The sequence below is a fragment of the Anarrhichthys ocellatus genome, unplaced genomic scaffold (assembly GCF_004355925.1).
Source record: "Anarrhichthys ocellatus isolate YVR2014 unplaced genomic scaffold, GSC_Weel_1.0 scaffold29, whole genome shotgun sequence".
NCBI lineage: Eukaryota > Metazoa > Chordata > Actinopteri > Perciformes > Anarhichadidae > Anarrhichthys > Anarrhichthys ocellatus.
This window is the reverse complement of record NW_022280059.1, coordinates 216581-227454: the sequence shown is the minus strand read 5'-3', so window position 1 is coordinate 227454 and position 10874 is coordinate 216581. Positions and strand designations below refer to the sequence as shown.

Below are 10874 nucleotides of genomic sequence, written 5' to 3'. Positions count from 1 at the left end.
CACACACACACACACACACACACACACACACACACACACACACACACGATGTTCCGATAAGATTTTATTTCTTCCCGATTCCGAATAGTTATCGTGCCGATCCAAAAGTTAAATGGGTAATACTTCCCTCTCTAATATCTAATTTCATATCGCCTCATGATAGTGTTATAATTCACTTTTGCGCAATACTTATTTTGACTGAATAGAGCTATTATAATGTAACTCGGTGCAACCTCCATTAAGGTTAGCCGTTAGCTCCCTTCTGTAGCCGAGCAGCACTGTGCTGCCCACCGACTGCTAACAGCCAACGTTAACTAGTTCTCCTCCTGGTTTCAACGATAATTAGTTGTTCACAAGAGTGTTTTAACAACAAGTAGTGTGCACATGTGCAGTGCTGATCCGGTAGCAGGTGACACGTGTGGTTGTTCCTGCGTAGCCTAAATGAGCTGATAAATGATACGATGATGAGATCCAGCATCTTAAGCTATATTGGAAGCATTTGTGATACTGGTCTATTAGTGCGTCTTCAGTTGTCCAGCTGAGATCCATAATCTAGTGAAGGCACATGGTATTCTTTCAGTAGGAGAGTATACAGTAGATGATCACATTACTAACATGAGTTTGGGAATTTAAATCCAGATCATAAGGTAAAGCCACTTTGGGGGAAACACAGCCGATGTCCAGAGAAACAGAAGCATCAGAAAGCATTTCTTGTCGTCAGAGCTCCCATTATGATCCTAATCTGTTGACATTTCCCTTACATAGTTCTGGTTTCCAGAACTATGTAAAAGAGAGCAATCTGATTTCCAATGAGGAGACGCATAAAGCATCTCCATCTAATAAATGCAGGGGAAACATTCCAGTATGTTCCTGTGATTTGACCCATTTTTGGACACTAGATGATATCACCTACATTCCCGAAGAAAAATGACCCATGTCATAACGACTGATGGAAACCCTGTTTTTTCTGTTGTTGCACTGAAGTGTTGATGCGAGTCTGAAAAAGCGTGAAAAGCTCACCTTCTGCGCGCCAGAGAAGGCGTGATAGAAGCAGGACACATAGGTCATTATGGCCTTCTCATCCGGCCTCAGCGTACCCACGATGTCTACGCATCACCCAGCAGGACAGAGAGAGGTTGGCGAAGGAAAGTAAACAGAGAGAGAGTGAAGCCAAAGCTATATTGTCCTTGCGCAAGGGTTAGGAAGAGATAGTGGCTCCCTCTTTAGGTCCACAGCTTCAGGTTCATCCTATTACCACCACCAGCATCCTCCCCCCACACTGACAGCAGGAGGAGGGACTTCAGCAGGAGGACGCATGTCCTCTTGAAGTGAGCTGAAGGACACTGGAGCCACAAGGTTCAAGGCCGGGACACAAACACACACATCGTCTGCTAAATGAAGCTCTTTAAATCTGAGGCGAATTTACTCAAAGCAGATCATTCAAAGTGTGAAGGTTCATTCAGTGGGTGGGAATGATGCCATTACATGATCAGGATAATAATAATATTATATGCTCCAAGGTCTGAAACTACAAGTCGATACAGAACTATGAAACGCAACGCATTTTTTTTGTCGCGCAATTAACACACACGTTAATTCACTTTTTTCTAACAGTTTTTGTCGTGAGTACTTTCATATTATGTGGCAAAAAAGCGACACGTTTTTTTTCCGGAACAAGGTGGATTTTTCAACAGTTTTGCAGCGTTAATAAAGGCATTTTGCATTTTCTTGTGGTTAATTCGTCACGCCCCCACCGTGTGTAAAGCGATTCTTTCGGTTAAAACAGCTCATTTGGAGAAAAGAAAAAAAAAGTTTGCGGTTTTAGGAACTTGGGCATCCTTCAATATTTGACATTTTACAAACCAATACTAAACCACAGCATAACAAAACAAATACAATCATTAATTTCAGCTCTAGGTTTGAAGTTTAGAAATCTTATAAATCTGCAGATTTGATTCAGCCGATTCCTCATTTGTAAAAACAGCACATTAATCAGCACAACATGCTTTAAAGTTTCCTTTGAAATTAAACTAACATCTTTTTTTTTCCGCCTAACAAATGACTGCAACACAATTTCAGGGTCTCAACTGTAACTGTTCACTTGGACATTTGGGAAGAATAACTGACTGGAAAACAACACCAGATGTTGATGAAAAGCTTTGTGTGAACAGAATTACATGTGATGTAAGAAAATATAGTACAACGCTGACAAAAGCAGCACGTCCGGAGATTTGCGAGTTTGTTTTTAATCGTTCAAAGCGGCTACAAATACAAACTGTCTCTGTTGTGTCTGACTGTGTAAATAATTCAAGAAGGAGAATCAGCTGCACATGGAACAAGTTCACACGCACACGGCCGTCTCCTGAGACTGCAGAGGCTCACAAACAAGTTCTGAATGAGCCAGAAAATTAATTAGAGGAAGTGGAGCAAAACAAGAGACGCATCAACTGGCTTCCTGTCAGAGGCCTACAGGGAGGGGAGGCTCAATAAGAGGAGGAGGTGGTGGTGAACGAGAGGAACGAGTGATGGGAGGGTAGAAGAGAGCGACAGATCAAATAGTAAAATTCAGAGACATTTTCGTTATAGAAGATGCTACTGAATGCACCAACGGTCTTAAATTTGAACAATTATTTTACACGATGTGATAATCTCAAGCGTTTGTTGAAATAGTCATCACTCAATCATGAAATGCTTTGATACCTCAGCAAAGCTTTAAAGTGATTTATATTACACAGCACTAAACAGTGCAAGTGCTTTACAAATACAAAATAACCTATGTAATATTAAGAGATGTTTACAAAGGATTTATTAAAGATTTGGTAAATATTAAAAACTAAAATGTAGTATATAAAATGTTGTAAAAAATATATAAAATAAGATGGGAAAAAATGATTTTTTTGATTATTGCGGTTCTATAAATATTATTTATGGTGCCGTTAGATTGTACACATTTAGTCTACGGTGCCGTTAGATTGTACACATTTAGTCTACAGTGCCGTTATATTGTACACATTTAGTCTACAGTGCCGTTATATTGTACACATTTAGTCTACGGTGCCGTTATATTGTACACATTTAGTCTACGGTGCCGTTAGATTGTACACATTTAGTCTATGGCGCTGTTAGACCACCATTGTAATACAGGTGTGTGATCCTTTTTGTGAAGCAAGCAGGAGAGCAAACTTTTTTGACGGCAAATATTTTTGAGGCTACAAGCCAACAAATATGGACTGAAGCAGAATATTCCGTTTGATAAAAACATGTTGGGAAGTTTTTGAAACGATCAGATCTACCTACAGTATGTATCAATGTTGACTTTTGGACTTTACAACTCTCTGGAGTTATATTGGATTTGGTTGGATCACACGATTAGGAAACAATCCAATGAAGCAACCACCGCAATCTTATTCTACAAATAGTAGAATAGTTAACTTGGCAGTTAAAAAGTATGGCTGCTGCAAACACCGATGAACCATTACTGTCTTGATAACAGCGATTCATTGTAAAAACAGTGCTACCAAGAAGCTGAGCTGCATTCTTCTGTAATCTACGGACTCATTTCGACAAGAAGACAGAACATTTACTGCGTTCCCCAGCACAGTTACAGTCGCACTATTTGAGCTTGTGTGTGTTTGTGTGCCCCATGAATCCAGTGTCCTTGTCGAGGCTCGGGGGCTTAGCAGCGCTGTCGAGAAACTGAGGCCATGCTGGACAGGAAGCCGCACCTTGTTAGTAACGAGGAGGGGGCGGGTTAAAGGGTCATGGTCAGGGGGTCAAAGGGTACCTTCTGTGCTCCAGAGAAGGCATGGTAGAAACTGGACACATAAGTCATTATGGCTTTCTCATCCGGACGAGCAGTGTTCACAATGTCTACAAGGGGGGAGACCATGGTTATGAAGACACACACACAGGCAAGACAGACGACACGCGATTATACACAGCACAGGACACACGTGAAGGGACATGCACTCACATAGTATACACGCACACACACTTAACAAGCTGCTGTAGCTGTTAACAGACAGGATGACCATAACTTCATTTTCTGGGGAAGTGGGATATTTTAGAACAAGAATTAAGTTCTGCAAAGAAATTATTTTACAATCCAAAGAATGAGAGGAGACAGAAGAGGAGGGGGAGGGATGGAGGCTCCATCGATCCTGATATAACTGCATTTGGAGATCATCAACACTGTGACTGTAATGGAAGTGAGACAATAATGAAACTCAGCAATTGTTTTCATTGTAAATTAATCTTTTTGATTATTTTCGATTGATCGATTAGTTGTTTCATCTATAAAATGTCCAATATGACATCCTTAAATGTCTTTGTTTGTCCTCGACTCGAAGATATTCAGTTTACTGTGACAGAGTAAATAAACCAAAAAAGAAGATTCCAGCTCTTCAAATGTGAAAAAAAAGAAATCACTCAAACTGATTAAGCGATTATAAATTGGTCGGTGTTACAGTTTCACTACATCAGAAAGCATTGGGACCTGCAAACTATGTTCACTCCTGTTGAAAAGTTATGAATCAGCTGTTATGTGGATGTTTTTCTTTTCTTCAATAATGAAAAGATTCAAACATCTATTTAGTGGACGTCCCCTCAGTGTTACATGACGGGAGAGAATACTGTTGAACTTGGATGTAGTCTTCAGTGATCCTCCATCTTTACTGAACTGGGCTCTAAATATTGAGTGGGTGAGTCTTTCTTTGGGCCCTCTGCAGTCTACTCAGTGGTTAGATTGAAGAGCTTTGAACTGGGATTAGTTCAGCTGATGTTCAACAGTGCTAACTCTAGACTAACCTTCTGGTTCTACTGTGAAGTTTGAAGAAGAGCTTTGATAAAGCAACACCTTGCCTGTTGATATTCCAGCTTGTTCTAAACACTTGACACTGAAACAGGAAGCTGTTCCTGTTTTAAATCTGCTCACATTTTTAATCACAGCTGAAAACGAGTACTTGACAAATGTAATACAAGGGTTGTAAAATGACAGACTACTGCCCACTCGCATCACAGTCACCTTGTTGTGTGCATGTAAACACAGCCACTCATTGAAAACAGTTTGCATACAGTAGGGTGGATTACAGTACACACACATATATATAGCAGGACCAAACTATAACAACAACACGGCATCAATCACAGGAAATGTCAGAACCTACCTTCTGCGTCCAACATCTTGGGGATGTCCAGGTGCTTCTCAGCCACCTCGAAGGCATTGTTCAGGTTGGTCACCGGGTCATCCTAGACAACCAATCACAGCGTCAGAAGACAACTTCACGTTTAAAACAAAATTATTATCAGCAAGTTTTTGATTAGTGGTCATTTGAAACTTTACTAGTTTGCATAACAATATGCAAAGGCTTTACAACATTTGAGTCTGGACTGGGTTTCGTGTTGATGTCCAGCGGTAGTGTAACTGTGTGCGTGTGTGTGCGCGTGTGTGCATGTGGCGGTCTACCTTTCGGAGGCTGTCGTAATCGATGAGATCCGGTCTGTGTCTGTGGATCAGAGCGTTGAAGGCGAGACCGTCCTTCCAGCTGTTGGAGAGAACAGATGAGCAGAGTGTGAGGCGGAGGGGTAACATCACAGAACCAGCTGTGGTTAGGGTTAGGCAAGAAAAGTTGCACTTGAACCAAAACTTCTCCAGGCCTGTAACCGTTTTATTTTTAATCCATGACTTTTCCAGGTTTTCATGACTGTATGAACCCTGGTCTTAACTTAGACCTGGTCTTTGCTTGGTTTTGAGTGAAGCACTGATACTATAAAAAGGTTTTTGTACTTTGTATGAGCCTTACACAGCTTCTTCTATTGTTTCTTAAATGTACAAACACATGCACACCACATTTCCCTGTCACAATAATGTAAGTGTCTTCTGACTCCTTCAGAGATGTGAAACATGATCCTGTTTCTCCAACAGGGGGCGACCTTTCTACACATTATAGGAGTCCGTCATACACTAATGCCAATACTGATCCTTTATTTACTGCCACCACCAGAGCTACTATTAATAACAACTATAACAATAATATTAAAGTCATGTGGAGGGCCGTCCTGTCCACTGGCAGCGAAGCACAATGGGGCCCCGTCAGGGAGCAAAAGAATGGAAGATCAGGTTCAGTCCGGGTCATAGTTCAAATCAATCTGGAACATTATTCATTCATGTATTTCTTAAAAGTTTTTTTTGTATTTAATTAATTCATTCTTTGTCATTTTTACAGATTGCTCCAGCTTTGGATCGCCCCCAGACCCTTGTAGGAGGCCTTCATCACTTTAAATAAACTGCTCTGAATTATAATGGAAGTGCTCTCTGATTAATATATTTATATGTGATAATAATGAATTGCTAAAAATACAATTGATTTAATCCATTATTAATATTACTATTATTATTATTATCAGTAGTAGTATATTAATAATATAATCAATTAATTTATTGAAAAATAAAGTGTACGTGCGTGTGTGTGTATTACCTGATGTGGAAGTTCTGCACGTTGACATTCTTGTAGGGAGCGGTCTTCCTCTGGCACCACAACAGAAGACCCTCCTTTGCAGAAGTTTCTGCAATGAGGAGGAAGGAGTTAGAGGAGGAGCAGCAGGAGAAAATGTCTCATCACATTTAATCACCGTCTTATTATATTTCTATGAACGGTGCTCCGTCAGAGAGGAAAATACGGCGGTGCCCGTTTATGATGTGAGCTAAATAGAAACTGCTTCCGTCCTCAGCGGACTGGAGGAGTGAGGGATGTTGTTGTTTACTGTCTGTGCCCGTACAAACATTAAGAACCGTATCAGCTGCTAATCCGGAGAGTAACAAATATGACTCAATATTGCTTCTGGTGGCCGACACCCACCAGAGTTAATTCAACACAGACGGCTTCTAATTAGCCAGCAGAGAGTCACCGCAACTCAATCAGTCTAAATTCAGTGTCCTGGGTTTCAGCATTGACGCCGAGAGCTTATCCTCTGACATTTTCCAGACTAAACGGTTCATGGATACGACCAATAGTGGGGAGACTTGGTTTGAAAAAGTTTAAAATATGTAGCAGTTTTTCATTGTATAACCAAGTATTCCTTAAATTTAAAATGAGGATTAAACCCTTTAAATTGCACCAAATTAACAGGTATTTAAACAGAAAGTAGACGCATGCGCAACAGTGATGATGATCAATGAAACGATCAACAAGGTAACATCAACGAGAGGTCCCTCCCACATCAATTGAACTACATCTGCACTAAATGCACCAAAATTGGAATAAAGCAACACTGTCGGACAAAACATGTTTTTTTGTATAAACTAAAGAAAGAAGAACAAATACATTTGGTGAGCAAGCAAAGCCAGTCCTCAAGTCATGAAAAAAAAGTTAGGCAAATTATCCCAGTCTGATAGCGCTTTTAGCTTAAAAGTACGTGTGTGTGTGCGTGCGTGCGTGCATCTTTAGCTTTGTTACTTTCACTCTTGTTCCCACAGCCCAGGGTTGCCAACTCTTTTCCAATAAACGCAGCTAGCAGCAGCAGCTCCAAAAGTTGCTGAATCTAGCGAAGAAGTCGACAAGTCGGCAAGACCAACAGCCCGTCCCCTTCAGGCCTCCCTCAAAAGCCACGCCCCCAAAATGAGCATAACGTAAACAACAAACATGGCTGTTTGCACTCACAGCTGTTCATCTAGCAGCTTGAGGGACACTCCGATGGATTTTTTTCCTTTTTTTTGGTCAGAGCATTTGATTCATTGATTGCTATCTGGATGTCAGGTAAAGATTACCAACCCTGCCTTTATAATCCTGAAAAGCTCTGCCAAGCTGCTGCTGAATGTGTTTATGCAAACTGAAAGCCTCAGGAAGTTGTACCTTCTACGGAGATGTCCTGGATGGCGAAGCGGAGGATGATGGTCCAGATCATTCCCAGGGTCATCTTGGCGTTTCCGTCCACGATTTCTGCACAAAAAATAATAAAATGAAAATAGTCAATCAATCAGCACATTTCTTTTGTTGCGTCTACATTCACCGTCTGTCACTGCTGTTTGTACAACCTTGCTATTACATCTAATAATGCCAACACACCCACACACAGCTGCACTTAATGTCCCACAGCTTCCAGTTTCTCTTCCAAGTGAGATGCTTTCATCATGCCTTTCATAAAACAAAATGAATTTGTCGTAGATATAAAATGCAGTCAACTGTTTAATCCACTCGATTGGTCGATGGGGGAATATAAAATTCTGCACGGTCTGTCCAAATGAACTACATCAGCCACTGTGCACTCTGTTAGCCTATATTAATCATGGCATATTAGCATGTTAAATGAATGTAATCATCTTATGCTTAAATGATAGACTTGAAGCCGTCCTGCCCAACAACTAACCCTTCATTCAGGACATTAACTCTCTCTGTGTCTCTCTATCATACAAAAACACTTGCATACACATATCCCCCCAAAAACAATATTGGATTAAGAACTTGTTTCCAACACCAGCGACTGTCCGACTGCGGATTTGTACAAACTAAGAGCATATTGACCAACCGAGCCTGTGGTGAAATCAATATTTAGCTTACTCGTTAGAACATCAACTCATACAACTAACAAATTCCTTTAAGCCGGAAAAAATATTTACAGGCTGGTACTTTCAAATATCACAATCTCAGTTTTCCCACCAGCATCAGCAGATAGCTGGCAGGTTAATGAACACACACACAACAGGGTGGTGTGTTGTGTTCCACTCACAGCTCAAACACAGACCTGAGACAGTTGGTCCGTCAGTGCCGTCATACACTCGTCCTCTCGTTAGTCCATCACACACTCACTTCACTGTCATTCTAACCTTCTTCTGTGTTTGAGTCTCAGATTGTGGCCTAAATGATAATCCCAATTATTTTAATCAATATTGAGATCACGATTATTTATCACCACTATAAATTGATTTTAGGTACAAACTGTTTTATGCACAGTGCACTGCTAATGTACACGTCTTTGAGTCAATATCAGACTGAAAGTAAGGTTCTTCCTTTTGAATTCAGTGCCTTTTCATTTTGTTCTCCTGCTCTCTGTTGTATTACACGATGTGCAGCAGCAGCAGGACGGCTCCCCTAAAAAGTGGTGCAAAACATCTGGATGGCCCCTGGTAGCCGGTTAGTTTAGGAAACGCTTGATTTGATATGCAGTGAGTTTTCTATGAGCGGAGTATTTAAAAAAAAAAATGACCGTGTCTGTTTAATTGTGGGAAGCCAAAACGGTGATGGCAATTAATATTCATTTTATTGTGCATCCCTAATTTCTACTTGTGCTGAAGGAGCTAAATGTCCCATTTAAAATAAATCAGTCAGATTTATTAATACAAATCTTTTCTTTTTGTTCTGAGATTTACCACTGTGTCTCCCCAACTTTGTCCTTTAATGTATTACAGGAAGGTTCAATGGAATACTTCGCTGACAAAATGAGTATTAATTTAATAAATCACCCCATGTTACCTTGAAAATCTTGAAGAATCAGTGAAGATGCATGTGATTTGGAAGTAGTGAGAATACAACCGGATAAATGAGACTTGGATTATACAGCATGAGTTGTGAGAGTTCGTAAACAGATGTTTTGATATAGTTTTGCTGCATTTACTTAAATTAATGAAGAATTAATTTTTTTAGTTTTGGGATTCTCCGTTCACCGTGAAGGCAGTTTTCTTCTAGAAGTTTTCTTCTAGAATACAGGGTGAGCAGCTGATAAAACACATTTTTTGGGGATGAAGTATTCCTTTAAGATTGAAGTCCCTGAAGATCAAATGGGAACCAGAATGTGTCCTTCTAAAATGTTTCTGTAGGATTTCCTCCTCTCTCATCGCGTCGCCACCATCCCTCAATTCTTTCCTCTTCCATCTTCTATGTCAGCATTTGTCTCACTGTTAGTTTCCACTAGATGACCTTTAGTGGGTTGCTTTCAGAGAAGGCCAGAAAGAGTGTGTGTGTGAGAGTGAGTTCACAATGTGCAGAGTGTGTTTGGTAGTGCAGTATTTTGGGCAACTTTGAGTTCAATGGCGTTCAGTATCAGCAGTGTCATGTGGCAAGAATGTCACGTTTTCCTGATAAAGTAGGAATAAAGGTCACACGCACACATGCGCACACACACACACACCATTGCCCTGGACCTGTGTCCTCAATCGGCAGGATGGAGCAGGTTCTGTGTTCTTAAAGAGACGGAGCAGGTTCTGTGTTCTTAAAGAGACGGAGCAGGTTCTGTGTTCTTAAAGAGACGGAGCAGGTTCTGTGTTCTTAAAGAGACGGAGCAGGTTCTGTGTTGTTAAAGAGACAGCTGTTACGCCATCCTGAATGAAATTCATTTTCTAATTTTAATGTGTGAGATATTACTTTAGCATCAGTATGCTGTGCAGCTGTCTTATAGGGGACAAAATAAAGAAATATTTGATTTGGCTGCCAGATATTCAATATTAAAAGACTGATCAGAAGCAAAATAAAAAAAGCTTCTTCAGCACAGCCCTATTTTTAACTAAACCCTGTTCAGATTTACTGTCGCTGTGGATTCTACTCTCGCCTCCAAGTATGAAAACGAAGCGAAAGCTTTTTTCTCATGAGGTCAGAAGTTTTAAGCAGGACAGAGGTGGATGAATGACATGTCGTTTTACCAGTGAGGTCTGAGGACTCAAAGAATGTTTCTATTTGGGGACGGGGCTCCTCTTTTTATACGCTTACCCTCTGCTCCAATAGAGACCAGCTTGACTCCTTTGCCTGCGATGAAGTCCAGGGCTTTGTTAACGTTGTTGATCTTGTGCACCCTCATCTTGCCTCGCTCAGGTTTGGGTAACCGTTCGCCTGTGGAGAAACACACACACACACACACACACACACACACACACACACACACACACA

The 10874-nt window shown here is 40.7% G+C and overlaps 1 protein-coding gene across 2 annotated transcripts in view; it reads right to left on the bottom strand.

Annotated features, from left to right (window-relative positions):
• Positions 1 to 258: 258 nt before the first annotated feature.
• Positions 259 to 10874, bottom strand: part of LOC116392231 (alpha-actinin-4) — a 43362-nt gene continuing 32746 nt past the window's right edge. The window contains exons 3-8 of one of the 2 annotated variants that reach the window (XM_031863478.1): positions 10698 to 10817; positions 7851 to 7937; positions 6477 to 6564; positions 5465 to 5543; positions 5166 to 5247; positions 259 to 1106 (exon numbers count right to left, since the gene is read on the bottom strand). In XM_031863478.1, coding sequence (XP_031719338.1) covers positions 910 to 1106; positions 5166 to 5247; positions 5465 to 5543; positions 6477 to 6564; positions 7851 to 7937; positions 10698 to 10817 — 653 coding nt within the window. In that variant the 3' untranslated portion in view covers positions 259 to 909. Of the gene's footprint in view, positions 1107 to 2513; positions 3871 to 5165; positions 5248 to 5464; positions 5544 to 6476; positions 6565 to 7850; positions 7938 to 10697; positions 10818 to 10874 lie in introns of those variants that run through there. The other variant, XM_031863479.1, reaches the window with a different exon arrangement.